General features: G+C 26.2%; 1 protein-coding gene across 7 annotated transcripts in view; it reads right to left on the reverse strand.

Moving 5' to 3' along the window:
• Positions 1-1,601: 1,601 nt before the first annotated feature.
• LOC145840915 (serine/threonine-protein phosphatase 6 regulatory subunit 3-like) overlaps positions 1,602-19,371 on the reverse strand; it is a 36,061-nt gene continuing 18,291 nt past the window's right edge. For 3 of the 7 annotated variants that reach the window (XM_082948271.1, XM_082948266.1, XM_082948267.1), the window contains 15 exons: positions 18,889-19,077; positions 16,942-17,033; positions 16,393-16,493; positions 12,762-12,919; positions 10,118-10,215; positions 8,612-8,663; positions 8,250-8,337; positions 7,300-7,369; positions 4,958-5,103; positions 4,595-4,659; positions 4,234-4,286; positions 3,954-4,009; positions 3,579-3,705; positions 3,048-3,257; positions 1,608-2,629 (listed from right to left, as the gene is read on the reverse strand). In XM_082948271.1, coding sequence (XP_082804397.1) covers positions 2,449-2,629; positions 3,048-3,257; positions 3,579-3,705; positions 3,954-4,009; positions 4,234-4,286; positions 4,595-4,659; positions 4,958-5,103; positions 7,300-7,369; positions 8,250-8,337; positions 8,612-8,663; positions 10,118-10,215; positions 12,762-12,919; positions 16,393-16,493; positions 16,942-17,033; positions 18,889-19,077 — 1,686 coding nt within the window. In that variant the 3' untranslated portion in view covers positions 1,608-2,448. Of the gene's footprint in view, positions 2,630-3,047; positions 3,258-3,578; positions 3,706-3,953; positions 4,010-4,233; positions 4,287-4,594; positions 4,660-4,957; positions 5,104-7,299; positions 7,370-8,249; positions 8,338-8,611; positions 8,664-10,117; positions 10,216-12,761; positions 12,920-16,392; positions 16,494-16,941; positions 17,034-18,888; positions 19,078-19,371 lie in introns of all 7 variants that reach the window. The other 4 variants (XM_082948269.1, XM_082948273.1, XM_082948268.1 and 1 more) reach the window with 4 other exon arrangements.

Raw genomic sequence — 19,371 nt, forward strand, 5'->3', positions numbered from 1 at the left:
TTTAAACATTTTCGAAGTTAATTTTTATTCAAACCATTTTTGAAGACTTACCTCTTGTAAAAATTATTTTTTTAATCAGATACGTGCTTATTAATAAAAAAACAAGTTTTTAAAACTGTAAAAGCTATGTTTTTGAATTTTGAAAACTTTATGATAAGCTTTTAAAGATTATCTTAACTTTTAAATTTCATAATAAGTTTAGGTTATACATTTTGAGATATTTTTTTGGAAATGTATAATTTTTCTATTGAAAACTAAAGAAGAAATTAACAATTTCTTTTTAAAGTCAACAGGTATATATATTTTTAAAGAACATTTGTGATTAGTTGACTTATAGTATTATAAGCATCATACATATAAGTGTATAAGTATATACATATATATATATATATAGAATTAAGTTATTTAACTTGATAAATTAAATCTTTTACACTGAGCCCACCTTAAGGGCTTTATTAATAAAAAGGTTTATTTCAAGATGCAAAACTCAAAGGACTCGAGTTTCGTGCCTATCCACTCATCAGCTTCAAAACAAGTTTAAAATAAAGCACAAAACAAAACACACAAATAAAAGTTAAAAAATTTAGTATAAGTAGATTATGATTTAATTTTGAGACTATCAAAAATCATGCAAAACGGCTTGTGCAAAAATTAATTTACCAATCGACAATAAACTGGCAAAAGTTCATAAAACTTCAGTGAGTAACTATATATTAGGACAGATATTTGAAAGAGATAAAGATAACCCTCCTTTTAGCAATTCGGTAAAAACTAATATTGGAAGAAAATTTATATATCTAGTCAAAAAACACTTCAACAAACAAAATCCGCTAACAAAAACTTTTAACAAGCATAATATGCGAATAAGTTATTCGTGTACGGCAAATTTAGAGAATATCATTAAGGCACACAACCAAAAAAATTTAAATCAAAACTCAGGAATTCGAAGTCAATGTGGCTACGCTGGTAGCTGTAAACATAATTTGAAAGGGGGCAATTGCCGTTCAAAGAACATCGTTTACAAGGCCACAGTTAACTCTGGCGTTGAGAGTTAACAAGGCATTTGTATAGTGTTTTAACATACATTTTTAAGCTTATTTTATGATGATTGTACCCATTGATAAAAAATTATCTTTTACTACTTTTAAACCAATTTAATTTTTAGCCCTTTACTACTTATTACCCACTGGCATACAAAATCGCCCTAAAGAAAGCCATACATCCGATTTAAACCTATTAAAAGTATAAACCACTATTTCTTTTTATCTTTTTAATAAATATTTGAGTTAACAAGGCATTTTTTTAGTGCTTTAACATACATTTTTGTTCTTTTGCAGCCGTTACAATGGCTTGTTTTCAAACTATATATGTTTAAAATGAACACAATTTATTGATAACTTAGTCAACTGATATAAATTTATATTTGTGAAAAAAAAACACTTGATTATTCCAGCTATAAAATGTTAAAGAATAAGTTTTAACACTTTACTAAATGTATATCTAATTAACTAATAATGTTGAAAGAGAAAATTAAATTTGTCTTCAAACTTGTGATACACAAAAACAACTGGTTTTATACGACAATATATTTTATATAATTTAAATACGAAAAAATATAAAAAGGTATTGAATATTTATGACATTAGAATCAATACTCGGTGAAATGAAATAAAAAAGTGCTCTACAATTTAAAGTATTAATAAGGTATTATATAAAAATAAAACTGTTTTTAAGTGACAAACAATTTTTACCACTTAATCTATATAATCAAGCTTTCAAATTTTTTTAGGTAGAAAAAATTAAACAAGTTTGGGAATGAAATATTATTAATTTCTGCTACAAACAATAATAAATTGTAAGATGTATAAAAATTAAAAAAGTAAATCATCATTATTGTTATATAAAAAAGTAATTAGCTGAGGCGTTGAAAGCAGCAGATCCTATTTATTTTTAATTTATTTTTGTAAAATAATAACTTAAAAAAGCTGGGAACAGAACTGAAACTTTGCATAAACCCAAAATGCCCTTAAAACTAATATTTTTTTTAATTCAGAGTTCAGAAAAATGTAGCACTTTTTCAAATTTCCTTAGTAAAATCTGATGAGCTTATATTTTTGTTAGTCGCAAATAAAAATGGTGAAATAAAATAAATAGAGCCTAGTTTATGCGGAACGGCAGATTTTTTTAAAATATTTTTACCGCCATCGCGCGCCAGAGAGCTCGAAACTTCCAACCGAGAAAGAATGAATTGGTCGCCATGACAACCGAAACCGTGACAACCATGAAAAAAATTGAACCCTTTAGATTTTCGAAAACTTTTTCTGATTTACATCTTATAAATTAAATATTATTAAAAAACATAAACAAAGACAAAAAATAATTTTTCGTTATTCAGGGGATTTTTCGGTGACGTCACGGTTTGAATCACCACGGCAACCACCCGAACAATCACTTTTTGGTCGGTTGCTCCGTAGCCATTGGTTGCTCCTGAACCTTGTTGTCGCCTGACGCGCCGCTTTCCTGCTTCTGGGTATTTCCCTCCTGCTTCTGGGTAATTCCCTCTTGTGAGATCGCCGACGAGGGCTGCGGAGCTTCGGTTTGGGGAGTTTCCACTTCCATGGTCGGTTTGCTGAATTTTGATGAGTTTGTAAACTTGATGAGGATTTTTTGTAAAATTGCGCTGTACAATAAACAAGAAAAAAAGGTTGTTTAATTTATAATTAATTCAAGTTATTATCAGATTATTTGTTATAGATAAACAATATTTCTTTGTATTCTCAATTAAACATTATAGTTGCGTATGAAGAGCTGAGAATAAAACTTTAACTTGGTAATACCTAAACAATTTCCCTACTAAAAATAAACCCTGTAAATTACATTATTTTACAAAACATGCAATATAAGCATCAACTCTGCCAATTTTACAAGATTATTTTAATAATTAACTTAAAGTTTTAATTATTTATTTTTCAAGTTTTTTTTATAACACTGACCATACTTTCCATTTGCTCTATGTTTTATATATTTTTAATTTATTTATTTATTACCTGACAACACTTTCCGCTTGTTCTTCTTGCGAGTCGACCTCCATCTTGCTGGCGGCGTTCGAGTCTCCTTTCTCCTCTGACGTCACTCCTACGTCGTCCGTCTGCATCGTGACGTCATCCGCGTCCACCGATGACGACTTCGCGCTGGTTATGACGTCACTGTCGGTTTTGTCGGTCGTGGTGACCTGCATCGGCTGCACTTCCATACTGCTGTTGCGGAATGAAAAGTTTTATTTACTGAGTATGGTGACATAAAATTGTTGGATATTGAAAAAAGTTTTTCTCGGGAAAAACCTTCGAGTTGTTTGTTGTGTATTTGTGAACTTTATTTCAACGTCTCAAGTGTTGGAGTTACTATGTGATAGAATAAAATTAGTTAGTATGACAAGTTTTGGGTTTAAAGTTTTTGTCAAAAGTAGAGAATTCTGATATCTACTTGGATTGATGAGTAGCAAATTATATTCAATTATATAGACTTTCGTTAAAACTGGTCAAAGTTTAACAACCAATTACTTATAATCTGATTAATACCTGGATTCGTTATCTTGCTTCATTTCATCAGATTTTTCCACAACATTTTCTTCCGTTTTCATTTCCTCCGTTTTCATTGGCTCTTCTTTCGTTTGTTCGTCTTTCATTGGCTCGTCTTTTTCTACTGCTGAAATATTACAAGTTGAGTTAATTGAGTTTCGAACAATTGATAGAAAAGCATCTCAAATGTGTTGATCAAGAAAAAAACAACTAAAATGTATTGAGCATAGCAAAAGAACAAAAAATCTTCAATTATTTTTTTTATAAAAAACCTCATTTTTAGAGCAGTAATATGCTTCGTTCAATTATATATATTATAATAATAAAACAAACTCATTTTTTACTTGAAATTAACAAATAAATCAATCAACTCACAGTAATTTTGAGCTCTTTCGGGTAACTTTTCTTCAGCTGTTTCAGTGGGCTTGTCACTGGAAGAAAATTATATTGATTATTATTGTTTAAATATCAAAATAATTTATAGTTTCTTCAAATTAATTTAATAACTGCTTACTAAGTTTTTCTATCAAATATAAAACATAATATTAACAAAGTTTTTAATTTGTTTCAGTTTCAATTTTTAATTTTCAACGACTCTTCAAAGTTCGATACTATCTTAAACTTGATTAAAGTATTAAAAATATAAAATAAAAACCTGCTCATATCATCAAAATTTGCCCATCCTTCATCTGAAGGTTTTTCTTCTGTCTGTTATTCAAATAAAATTAAACAATTACTTATATGTTACATAATAAAACTTTTTACCGCCTAAAGTAAGTAATGCTGAAAGTTTAAAAAAACTAAATATTTTTATGCTGAAGCAACTGAATTTTACGTAAATTAAAATAATAAAACATTTTACCAACTAACACATTAAAGTTTGATTGATTACCGAATTAAGTTATTTTTTCAAAAATCTTTTTTATCATTATCGAACCAACACTCTCAAGTAAAACAATATAATGATAATAATGCATACTTTATATATTAATAAATTTATTAAATATTCAACTAACTTTTTTATCATTATCAAACCAGGGTGTTTCTGTGGGATGGGGTGTTGTTTGGTGTTCAGGTTTTTCTGAAAAAATATCTATTATTTATTTCATAAAACATAAGTGTTTACAAACTTTAAGGTTGTTAACATCATATGATGAGCAACATTTAATTTTACAGTACATTTAAAACAAAAACATCCTAAAAAAAATTTAAACAAACCACAAAGTAATTTAGATTGTTTGTAAATGCAACGCCTAATTCTTGCAATATTTATTAAAAATATTAAGATCCTAAAATATTAATTAATTAAAAATCAAATGTACTTAAATATTGTGTTTATGTTATTTATCATAACATTATTAATGTCAATTCAACTTTACCTTCCGCGCTCTTGTTAGCAGCGTCAGTAGTACTGTCACCGGCAGAAGTTGTATTGTCACTAGTTTCATTTGTAGTGCCAACCTCCATTTTGTCGACTTCGAAAGTTTCCTCGCCAGTGGGCTGCGCTTCGTCCGTTGACTTCCGGCTGTGACGTCATAATTAAATGTATATATGACGTCATAGTAAGATGTTAACAATATTTTTATGATGATGGAAAATGGCAGTAAAAAATCTAGGTTCAAACCACAAAAGATTTTGGACTGATAATTAACTATAAGTTGAACAGTAAAAGATAATCATGTTACAAATATATATATGGAAACCAAAGGTTTATCTGTGTAATTTCATATGTTGCAAGCGATAAAATGTATAAGAACTTAAGTGCTCATAGTACAAATAATTATTAACTATATTTTTCTAAACAAAGCTGTGGTTTGTTTTTTTGTTTTAAAAATATATGTTTATTGTAAAAGATATGAACCTTTAACTTAATCAGATAACATTTTTTTTTATCAGGAGAAAAGGGGTATCTATTTGCTTAGTTGAAAAAAGACTTGAACAAATTTAGAAACCCATGTTAAGCTATAAGTTTTTATAGTAATTGTAAAAGTTTTCAGTTAAAAAAACAACAAGAACAAAGTTTGATTGTGGCAAACAAAGTGTTTAATACGTCATAATGAAGAATTTGTAGGCATTATGACGTGTTAGTAGTTAATTATTAAGCCGCCACTATTCAACAAATCACAAGTTGTTTGATAATGACAACATAATCAGTTATTTTGGTATTGAAACATAAAAATTACAAACTAACTTAGAATAGTAATTTATGTGGCCAAACTAGTCTGTTTTACGAAAAAGTAATAATACTATACATATATATATATACAAGAAACTTTATAATAACTGTTTCATTAATCAAATCATTTAATCTCATGTTAAAACATAAAAAACTGAAAAAATGACAACATTGGCAAAGAAAAAAAAATTATAAGGAACAAAAAATCTATTTTTGCAGCAAGTTGTTATGACCAGCACACTTTTTTTTTTAAATAAAAAATAAAAAATTAGCATTACATCAAGTTTAATTTTTCATTCATGTTAGAAATTTTATTGATAAAACTCAAAAGTTTGTTTACGGCAAAAACAAAAACGATTTTTTTTACAATCGGTTGCTTTTCTCTTTACTTTTAATGACATTTATTTCTTGCTGTTTGGACGCGGAACTAATGTCACATGAACTGAATAAAATAAATAAAGTTTTAAATAAATATTATAAATAAAATGTGACATTTGAAAAAATAATGTAAATAAAGTGTGACGTTTAAATAAACAACATAAGTGTTTACAGATTGTTGAAAAAAAATCCATATTATTAATTTTATTGTTTGAAAAATTTATGCAAGTTTTAATAATAGTTTAAAATATTCTTTCTAAATATTTTTAAATATTAATCAATATAATTATATTACTACTTAGGTAACAGATAATTTAAAAAAAATTGCTACTAATTTTTTTTAAATATTGATGTAAGTTTGAAACTTTTTTATGAGTACTTGAAGTTTAAAAAAATAACAATTTAAAATATTCTTTTAATTATATTTTACTACTTAGATAACAAGTGATTTGAATATTAAAAAATTTCATTTAATATGAGAAATTTCCTATTAAAGCTGTTTACAAAATTTTATTGATTTTCATTGGTGATAAAATACTTGTGAAAGCATTCAATTTATCAAAATTCAAACCAAACTCAACAAACCAAAACTTAAATTTTCGCATTTTAATTCGTTTCTCATTGCTTAGCTATTTATACAAACAAATTTCAAAGATATTAACTTTATAAAGCGATTCAACAAGTTAAAATTATGAGGCTTACAATTTACATGAGTGTTTCTGAACGTACAGTTTACACTTGCACTAACAAGAAATGTTTAAACTTTAGTTTAGAAAAAATCATTTTATCGAAAACAGACCAATGAACTTTTTCTTGTTTCCTCGTACTTACATTTAATGTTGTAATGAATACTACAACTACGTAATCCATTTACTTTATTTAATCTATTTACTTTTGCAGAATTACTTTTAAAATATACAATCGAAAAAGTTCCAACATTTACTTTTTATTTCCCACGGCAGTTTTAACTTTATGAATTTTTAAAGAAAGAGAAAACTTGAAATATATTTTTCTACATTAGAATCACCAAACATTACAGTATTTTAACTAAACAAACAAAATAATTCATTATTTAATAGAACAAACCTATTATGAACATTAGAATCATAAAATGTTTCTGTATTTTTGTATTATAAATACAATTTAAATACTTTTAATAAAACAAACCTGTTTTCTGCATTAGAATCACCGAAAATTCCAGTATTTTCTTCCCCACTGTTGTTGGGCCAGTCCTCATCTAAATACATTTCAAAATCTTCTTAAAGTACAAAATTTTGTTGTTAATATTTTATTTTTAATTTAAAGGCTTCTCGTTATACAGTATTACCTCAATATGTTTTTTTTTTTATTTTCATGTTTTTTTTTCAGAAAGTTTAATGAAGAGTATTTTAGAAAAATTATTAAACTCAAAGTAACATTTAATGACTTTTAACTCTATAATAAAAAATTTTAAACAATAAAACTTTTACTTATGTTTTCTAATGTATTTAGCGAAAATAAAAAAAATATTTAAACTTTAAAAATAATATTTAGTTGTTTCAAAAAGAATAAAAACAACTTAAATAATAATACTTTAGTAAGCTTCATTACAAATTTAAAGAAGCAACATCAATAATTAATAAAATGCTTTTAAAACTTTAAAAATTAATAAAATAAGCTCAAATAAATTGGAATTCATTTCAAAATTTACAAATACCTACATTTATTTTAAAAAATATTGTTTTTCAAAATTCTTAAATAAAAAAAAGTAAATTACACGCCATTGTAACTTTTACTAGGTATTAATTTATAAACGTATCTAAAAAACAACCCAGGTATGTAAAATTGGGTACAAGATTTCAACTGCTTGAAATGTTTCAACATTTTTTTAACACATATTATAATCTAAAACTAATTAAAAATGCCCAATGCAATTTCAGTTATATCCATTTTTCAGTTATATTTTTCAAAACTTTCAAAACAAATTTTACTACTGAACATGTGAAATTTGTTAAAACTCCAAGTTTTTTTTCTAAATTTTTCAAATTCCAGGTTTTGCCAGGTTTTTTTTTTGCCTAAATTGCCAAACTCCAGGTTTTTCCAGGTTAAGTAGCAACCCTGTATTTTATCACACAAACCGTCATCGACGTTTTCGAACATGGAGTCGCTGTCGTCGATGTTGGGTATTTGCGAAGTGCAGTATTTTTCAAACTGTATTCTGCTTTCCTGTATGAGAAAGTCAATTGTTTTATCGGCGCCCTTTTGCAAAAAACAATGATTATGTTTTTTTACAAATCTTATAAAGTTTTAAAATGTTAAAAAAAATTAATTTTAAAAAAACGTAGAACCTTATTTATTTTAAACAAATGTTATTTTAGCATCATGATACTATATTACGGTTATAAGCAAACCAAACTTTATCACTCTTTTTATTTGTTTAAAACAGTTTAGAAATTAAACTAATTAATGAGATAAATTTAAAAACAAATGAATAACTAACAACGTCGGTATCTGTCTTGATGTCGAAATTAACTTGATTTATTTTGCTGAACCTGCATAAATCATCCCTTTTATATCAAAATAAAAAACACATCATCTTAAAAATTATAATAACACAACTTCAGAAACAACCCCTTGTAGTTGAAATAGATCATTTACATTAATTATTACTACTAACAATAGAAAAAGTTTTCTAAATCATTACACATAATTTTAACTAATGCATTACTTACAAAAGACTTTAAAGGACGTTTCTTCTTAAAAAAGTTCAAGTTTAAATCAAAGTGCTTCTTATAAAAACAATAAAAATGTTGATGAAACTCTACATAAGCTGCATAAAAAATTCAATAGTAGTAAGATGTTAAAATAAATTCACAGCAAAAACTATTAATGTTTCAGCTGTGTACTGCTTTAATTTAACTTCTTGTCTACTTTTTACGCATTGTAATTACTTTTGTTTTTACAGTGCAAGTAGAAGAAATGTATAAGTTATACAACTTTGTCAAAATTAACTTATAAAATTAATTAGTGTTGTATAAGCATTTTAGAAGTATGATGTAAACTACTATTACACAACTAAGTTAAAAATCAAATTGTATTCAGTTTTATTTTAATAGTTTTGTCTACAAAATAGAGTGACTAATTATTTTTACAGTGCATTTTTACGAAACGTTATTTAAATGTCTATTCGTATAAAATATGTTTTGTTTAAAATATGCATAAAATATAATATAAAATATATGGTATAATATCTTATAAACCAGAAAAATCAAGAAAAAGTTTATGGAAAAGAAAACTTTACGAATACTCAAGTTTGTCAATTGCAGGTATAAAGGACTGTTCAACTACACCTCTAAATACAGGCGGTTAATCGAGGTTGAGCGTAAAATTTACTTAAAATTTACCTTATAAATAGAATTGGGCAGTTTCTAGCAAGATTGTTATTAACAAACATAAACATTTACCAACAAATATTGAGATATGAATAAAAAGAGAGAAAAACGACTTATATGTCGCAACACTATTTAAGGTAAGACATTGTAATCAACATAAATAAACAAAACACCTTTATTAATAAGTTAGTTGAAGAAGAAAATAATTATTTGAAAAATAATATTTTTATAGGGTTATATTAAAATACAAATAAACTAAAATAAATAGCTAAACAAACTGATGATATTGATATATAATTAATTAAATTGATACTAAATTTTCTAAATTAACTAAATATAAAAACAATTAATAAGATAAGAAAGTAACTTATCAAGTACTAAGATATTTACTATTATATATATTTAGTTTTAATACAAAAAACAACTAATTTTTGTATTGTTTACCAAGTTTTAACTAAGTTTATAATATACATATATACATACTACATAAAATAACACAACATTATAAACATAAATAACTAGCCACATTGAAACTACTTCTTAAATAAGTTAAAACAAATAAACAATACAAACTAATAATTTAATAAAATTAAATAAATAAAAAACAAACTAACTTATCGTGCTCATCTGCTTCCTGGTAGTCTGAGTCGGAGAATCCAAACTGATCAGAAAAATTCGATGTGATTTGTTGGAGTTGGTAGTCATTGAAAGCCTTCAATATAGAAGGAAGTGTTTTAACTCTTAATTCTAATTACTTTGACTTCAATGCTGCGCAGCCAGACACACACACACAACAAGAGAAAAAAAAGAAAAAAAAAATCACACAATTTTCAGACTTTTTAATTTATAATGAAAATTGAAGGTGTCACAACAGATTGTAACCCACAAAAAGATTAGAAAACTCCATAAAATATTTTATAAAGAACATGAATCTAGCCAGAGAACTGAAAAACAATGAGACAAGACGATAAATTGTAAATCAATACAGACTTGTTCTTAACATTCATAGACAACATAAAGCTTTTTTAGAAATATCCAGCTTAAATTTTTACTTAATTTAGTAAAATGCAATGAAAGATAACATTTGTCAAAGATTTAAAAGCAAAACATTATTTACTAGCCCAAATAATACAAAGTTTTTAAATTCATAAAAGGCAAAAAAAGATAAAAAATTAAACAGTTTTATATTCAGCTTTTTGACTCAATAGAATTTTATGGGTTAAAGTGACTGAATTAAAAAATCTGATCTATTACAAATAAATTCATTTAATCAAAGCTAAATAAAGTTATTTGAATTAGGAAGGTTCAAAGCCAAACAAACATTTTCTGATCAAAAAGTTTTGATAGTTTTTCAACTCAGTCAACTAAACTTGTTCAAAGAATGTTGACAGTAGTAGACCAACATAAACCATAACTTACACAATCTAAATATTAAGTCCTCCTAGAGACTTTCAATTAATATATGAGATACAATACAATATAAAAGTAAAATGTAATAATTCTGTTGTAATAAACTTATTCATTCAACTTTAGTCTTGTTTTTTAATTCATGCACATTTTGAACTATAAACATTGAACTTTTAGCATGAGACTTGAGGAAACCCTGTAGAATTTAAACCCGGAAAACACCGTTTTATACTAAATGAAATAAATTTAAGTTTTTTTTCTAATTTAGAAGTCTCATAAATCTTAACTGCACACACAACCTTAAACTGGAGATTGAAATTCATATGTAAATGTGTTTTAAAATTTTAAATTAAATAAATAAACTACAAGACATTAAAACTGGTTAAAAAATGTACACATGTTTTCTAAACAATCATAAAAACCAATAGAACAGCTTCAAGTTGCTTAAACGTTAAGATTTGAACCAGGTAACAGCTTTTTTCAAAAAACTCATTAGTCCATTACATAAACTCAATGCAAAAAAATCTTTCCAACAAATAATATTTATAAACATAGCAACAACTTAGTTTTTAAAACCAGAACTAACACACTTAAACTTGGAATTAATCACATAAACCTTTTGAGACAAAAACCTAGTAAGTCATAGAATCAGGCCGTTTAAAAAAAAATAAAGTAGCTCAACTTCAATGGTAAAAATTTAAATATGATATCTTTAAATGATGACGATTTTCCCATTAATTAAACATGGTATATTTTTCTAAACATTTTACACTCAGAAATCACAGTACATACTAGCTTGTTTCCTTTTCAATTTTAATGACATTGGATTTGATTACATTGTTCAATTAGTTGAAAAAACAACATTCCAATCAAGTCAGATACTTATTGTGTTCAATTAAAATAATAAATAACACAATATATCCACAGATTTTGCAGTAAAAGTAGCTTTTTTTTTTTGTAGTTTTTTCAAAAAAACTTTTTATAGTGAAATTATTTTGTATATCAACATAAAACATGAAAATTTCGCTCACCTCAATCAAATATCGACTTCTCACAAAAAATCTGGCCGCAGACAGCATTGAAGTTTTATAAAAAGATTTTTATTAAAAGTAGTTTTAATTAGGGCTTTTTAATGTTTTTGTTGATCTTTTTACATATTTTGAGCTTATAAAAGAAACAAAAAAGGACATACTTAAATTTAAAAACAAAACATATCTTTAAATATAGTTTTGAAAATCCCTACATATGCAACTTTTTGTAAATTAATATTTTTATATTTTATAAAATACTATTATAAAATCTGTACTTTGTCTCAAGTCTTATAAATTATATAATGACTTCGATTTGAAATGCATTTAAGTAACATTAAAATGTGTAAATAAATGTTAAATTGATGTACAAACAACTTTATAGCAACTAAATAAACAATACTTTTGTTACCAGTAAGTTGTAAAATTCTAATAAATTTACAAAATATAAATTACATAATTGAGTATTACATAAGAAAACTTAGAAGAACATATATATTTATAAGTGTTGTATTTACGCTTATGTGATTTTATGAGTCACAGTAACTAATAAAAATTATAATGACTAGTGATTAAATCGTTAAAATAGCAATAATTATTTCAAAAATTTGAAATTAGTTTTAAAACATACGTGTTTACTGATTTATTATACCAAATAACTTATTCCACAAAAGATTATTAAATCTCATTAAACTTTAACTAAAAAAGCAAAAATTTATTGCTTTGAGAACACATTTAAAAACTTTATAATACTTAACAATCGAGCTTTTTTTTAATTTACTACAAGCTCTAATATGTTATTTGTAAAATAAAAACAACATACCTGCTGAGCGGAGTCGTATCGGGTGTAATCGTCGTTCTCGGTATCCGACAATATCTTGGGGTTGTGGCCGCCCAAATTGCTCGAGTTTTTCTCGTTTATCTCGGCCAGCGACTCGCCGACGAAATCCGACCACCTGTTCTGCTCGTCCTCAGCCATACCTGCGTTGAAAAGAATGATTTTTTTGTAAATATTTATAAGTTATTTTGTTAAATTTACATACATTTAAAGCTGTTCTCGGCCATACCTGCGTGTGTTCATGCATATTGTAAAGGTAAACTACAAATAAGTCACAATAACATTCTGAACTAGGTGTCAGGAATATTCATCTTACAACTCACATACATTAAAAGTCTGTTCTGTTCGTCCTCAGTCATTTTTGTGTTACGTCATGATTATTTTATATTTTCCATTACAATACAGTTTTGATGTCATAGTTATAATATGTCTAGGTGGAAAATAATTTCAAGTTTAAGATTTTTTGGTAGTATAAAGTTCCACAGTTTCAGAAACTGTTCTTATAAGTATTTTACAAGTCTGTCAGCATTGTATAACATCACAATGGTTTAATTAAAGTTTTATAAATATAACAAAGTATTTTGTTATCTTGCTATAAAATTCAAATAGGTCACTGTTTGGTGGTTTGATATATTTACGAAAAAACCAGAAACTCTTGTATCTTACATGTACTATATAATATTTTTAAATCTCCAAGCAGATTCATCGCTAATTCAAATAAGTAAGTTATTTTATTATACTACTTAGCTAAACATTGGTTATAATTAAAAACAAAAATATATTAATGAAACTTATAATTTAAAAGACTAAATGAAAGATTGGTGGCAAAAATTTAAACAACTACTTAAGGTTTAAGAAATTAATTAAATACCTTTGATTTTTTTCAAGTTAATTCATAGGATAAAACCGTAATCATGGTTGCCACTCATCAAGCTGAGAAAAATTTCCTGACTTTTCCTGACTTTTTCCTGACTTTTTACCAAAATTTTCCTGACTTTTCTAAATAAAACTCTTAAATTAAACTTATTCTAAAATACATAATCTAACACTTTAAACTATATAAAGCTTCCAATCTAATTTTAATACAGGTTAAAAACAATATTTTTTTGCTGAATTCTTTCATCAAACTTCCAGTACATCACTTAAACCATCTGTGTATGATTGATGTTTGTAATAAACAGCTCTATCAGCAAAATACTTGTGTTATTACCTTATAAACACAGCTTGTCTAAAAAAAGAAACAATTTTTTAGCAAACCCTAGCATAATTGTATCAAGATAAACAAACGACATATAAAGAACTTTTACAGTTAAAACCTTGAATTAATAACGAACTTTCACAAATAAAATCTTAAAACAATAACAAATTTTTACAGTTGAAACCTTAAAACAATAAAGAACACAATTTTTTACAATTTCCTAGTATAAATGTATCTAAATAAACGAAACGACATATAAGGAACTTTTACAATTAAAACCTTAAATCAATAAGGAACTTTCACAACTCAAACCATAAAACAATAACAAACTTTTACAGTTAAAACATTAAAGAACTTAATCAAATAGTGTTTTTTTTAAATGTATGTACTAAAATGTATTTTCTTAGTTTTTTTTATTAACACTTCAACCTCTTCATCTAATACTAAATTAGTATAAAATTTGTAACAAATAGATACACTCTTATTTACTTTAAAAACTTGAGTTACTCTACAAAAATACAAATAATAAGTAAACTTAAACTTCGCGTATACCTCTCTTATAACTTATTTTATAAATTTAAACAAATTTGGAAAAATTATAAAGAGGTAAAGTTTACACATTAACTTGTTACATAAAATACTAAACTAACTGCTTAGTTATAAAGAACTCAATTGTTTACTTAAACAAAAAAACTCTTTGATTCTAAAATTATGCTAGATAAACTTTTGTGTATATATCACAGTTTCACTATGAAAGTTTCCTTGCTACAGATCATCAAAACTAAAAAGCTTACAAAATCTGCTTGTTCAAGTAGGGTACTTGTTCAATATATTAATAAATAATTTTTCCAGTTTATTAAAGGATATTTTACTAATTTATACCAGTTTGAAGGCATTGGAAATAAAATTTAATATTTTTGTAAATTTCTAGGAAAATTTTGGAATTTTTTTCTGACTTTAAAGGACTTTTAATTAATTTTTACCACTTGAAGGCTTTGGAAAACAAGGAATTTGGTAAACTTAAACTGACAAAATATGAATTTTGTTTTTAATTTTATCAAATTTCCTGACTTTTCCTGACTTTTTTTCAAAACCCCTCATTTTTTCTTGACTTTTCCTGACTTTTGTAATTTTTTCAAATTTTTCCTGACTTTTCCTGATTTCCTGACTTTTCCTGACCGAGTGGCAACCCTGCGTAATACTTTTAAAAAGCTCAGTATAACTATGAAAATATTAAGAGATGAGCTTTAAAGCAGGTAGCTTACACACTTGTCGAAACGAAGTACGAAAATATAAATTATTCACCACTTCTAAATGTAAATAATTTCAGTCATTCATACTAGTTTTTGTTTTGTGGTGTTAAATGCTTTGTGAATAAAGCACCATTTATAGACCACGATCAATAATGAACGTTTCATTTTGGCTACTGGAATATAAAGATTCATAAAACAAAGCTTCTGTTTTGATTTTTTTTTAATATTATATACAACAAGTAAATAATTTAAAATGTATGAATGACTCATTTTAAGATTTTACTTATAACTATATAAAATAATGAATAAGCTTTTAAAGTGTACGTTAGACTATTATAAACTATCTATAAACGTTATATATAAAACTTTTATATAGAAACTACTACATTCAAGTCAAATACAAACAAACTTTATGGTGAAGCAAAAAATAATACAATAGTTATTATGTTATAACATAATTAAAACTTATTTATATAAAAAACTTTTAAAGAGAAACTGCAAAGTCAAGTGCTTATCTACAAATTTCTAAATTCTTCAAACCACTTAAGCATACAGCAAGCCACAATCAAGTTTTGAAAGTATTTTAATTTATCTTTATCTCATTGTAAACTTTTGTTATTTTAATGTGGCTTTTTATTATGCTATATAAATACAAACGAACCTTATAGTAAAGCATAAAAAATAACATTTTTTATAGTTCCTTAAATAAAAACAATTTATTTATATAAACATTTTAATATATTTTATACAGTTTATAACTATATATTTATCTCAATGTAAATATATTAAAATAGGTTGTATTAATGTAAAAAGTTTTGTTATCTTAATATAGTTTTTTATTATGTTATAAAAACACATACCAACCCTATTGTAAAGCAATTGTTCTTTATTGTCCTTAGATTAAAATAAACAGCATTTAATTATATAAACCTGTTAATATCTTTAAACTAGTCAAACGAGATAAATCAGCTGTAAATAAATCCAATTCAAATAGAATTTCGCATTTATTAGTTTAACAATTAAATGCTTTTGATAAAACTAACTCAACCCTGATAAACAGATTGACTCTATCGTGGTTGTCCTTATTTAGTTTAGAATTAAAACAAATAGTAATTTATAGACACACATATATATATACATATAAATTTTGATCAAAAACGCTTACCCCTGATAAACAGATTGACCCTGTCGTGGTTGTCTTGACCCTGTTTCTGGTCGCATATCTGTATGATGTGGTTGCATATGATGGTCAAATGGCCCATGTATCTGTATAAGTATATATTTTTATCTTTTTATTTACCTTTATGTATTATAAGTATATATAATATATTACTTGTTATTTACTCATTAATAAACTCTACAAACAAAGAAATATATTGTTTATATAATTTTTTTCATTTAGTTTGTTTTATTACATTTTTACGTCAGGTGCTTCATATACCTGTGCATATGAATACACCATACATTAGTTGCTTATTAGTGAACTTTATACAAAAGAAATGTACAACGTATTACAAATACTGATTGTATTTTTTTTAATTATTTCTAATTATTATTTTATTATCATTTTTATTATTTAAATATCATTAAATGATATATATTACTTACACATGATTCATTATTCCATGTTTATTTAAATTTATACACAAAAAATGTACGCACATATTGTCTGAAACTATCTAACTTTTTTACTTTCTTTAATATTTACACTTACCCTTTTCTCTGTCCCTTTCCTTCTGTTTCGTGGGTCGTGTTGTCGGCCCAAGCGTCTAAGATGCGCTGAATCAGCCTACAATCCTCGAATACCTGCAGTAAATATGAATAATTAATACTATGGCTTATATATATTTTTATGACTTTTTGCGTTTTTTTTTTAAAGTTTTTAATTACTTTAAGTATTTATTATGTCTAATACGCGCTGGATCAGCTTGCAGTCCTCAAAAACCTGCGGAGGTTGTTTTTTTTTTTCTTACAACACTTGTTTATGTTAATGAGCGTCTATAACATGTATAAAACGTACAGTATTAGCCAGAGTGTATACTGTGCGTTAGTCTGCAATACTTGAATATACGAATACTTTTCAGTCAATCGTTTACTTTATAGCCTTGCAATACATCCATGCAACTAGGGCAACACTAACTACCGCGAATAACCTTGAATAATCTGAGTAATTAACTTGTCAATGCAAGCTATTAAAATAGAAACAATTTGGAATTGTATGCTGCCCTATGGTTAAACACAGAAATCATACATTTTAAAAAACTCGACGTTTGTGGTTTTCATCAGATGACGTCATGAACAGTCTCACATGCAAACCTGACAGGAAAAACTTATTTGTTAAATGTTGATGATGCTTAATTTTTGTTGTCACCATTTAAAGCAGGGATGGACAACGTTACCGGATCCCGCAAAGTATTTGCCAGCTTGAAAACAACTTAAAGAAATTAAAACAAGACTGAACATATTAATAATTGACATTTTTAATCCTTATTTCAATCTTGCTAGAAAGTTGCCGACCCCTGTTTAAAAAAAAAATGAGATCTCATCATAGTGTTAACGGATTAACTCAGATAAACCAAGTATTAAGTACTATCTTTTAACACTAATCAGTACCGCTACTTTATATACAAAAGTGGAATACTACAGCTTAAAAAATAAATAATCAAAGTTTTATAAAAGTTTGTAATAGTGTAACGGCGTAAGATTAAAATAAAAAAATCGAAATATTACAAAACTTATTTGTTAGATCATAAAATATCATTAGCAAAAGTATCAATTACTTGTTTATTTTACATATTTACATACTCATAATAATTTTCCTGTTGAGTACTTACTTTGATCACAGCTTAAAGAATAAGCATGAAAAGCTTACCTAAGATGTAAAATTCGGAATGAAAAATAGCATTTAAACACAAAATATTTGGCTCAAAAATTCCTGTTGAGTGTTTGCTCGTTTTGTTATTTTGACTTTGTTACGCTTAACGTTTAAAGTTGCAGCCAACAAATGTTTGAAAGAACTCAAATTTCAAGGATTTGGTTAACATTAACTTGCCTAGGCAAGTTTACAAATTGTCATACTGCATTGGACTCTATGCATTACTTTGGTTATAACACAATATATTCATATGAAAAGTTTTGAGTTAATATTTGTGATCTTTAAACGATGACGTCAATAGTCGTCTCAGAGGTTATAATATTTTTTTTGTTTTTAAACATAAAATAATAACTTTTATGGAAAAGAAAGACTTTATTCTTTGGAAGTGTTTCCATAACATTATAAAATATACGAGTAAGAGAAAATAAGATATACTTTGAATTTCGTGTTTTTTGAGGCGTAAGGTACTTTAAAACAAAACTTACACTTTAATATCAAAAAGTTAAAATGAATAGAGATTTCTAAAGAATGATATGAAAAAAAAAAATAAATAACTTTAAATTAATCACAATCATGACGTCACACAACTGAGATGGGTAAAAGGTCAGCTTATATAACTACTTGGTATATACTAAGTAAGACTTATAAAATCGTACTTTTCCAATAAATTATTTAAAAGCCCTTCAAGTGGGCTCTGTAGAAGATGTTCAAGTTTGAACATTAACCTTATTATATATATTTATATATGAATATAAATGTTATACATCTTATTATGACGTCACTAACGTGCGTGAGCAGCGGAGCGTTCTTGCGCATGTCGTCTTCCTTCTCCTCGCACTCCTTCCCTTCGGATTGTGACGTCATAGCGGTGCCGTCGAAGTTGGTCAATGAAGCGGTGTTGGAGAGAACTGTGTGCAGGCAGTTCACCACCTGCGTGTGCAGGAAATTGTTGTACTCGTACCGGAAGAACAAGTCCTGTGAAAAATTATTAAATAAATAAATTTGTACCGGAAGAACAAGTCCTGTGGGGAGAATAATATATTTAATTTAAATAATTATCTTACTTTATTATTTGGTCCATTTCATTGCCACATTTTATTATTTATTTTGAACTTAATATTATTTATTTGTGCAGGAATTTGTTGTACTTGTAAAGGAAGTACAAATCCAGTATAAAGGATTAATACATTAAATACTCTTTTGGTCAAAAATTTAGTAAAAATTTGTTAATCCAGTAACATAAAAAAAACTAGGTTTTGTTAGGAAAAG

This window comes from Thalia democratica, chromosome 7, assembly GCF_965202585.1.
Source record: "Thalia democratica chromosome 7, ktThaDemo2.hap1.1, whole genome shotgun sequence".
NCBI classification, from domain to species: Eukaryota; Metazoa; Chordata; class Thaliacea; order Salpida; family Salpidae; genus Thalia; species Thalia democratica.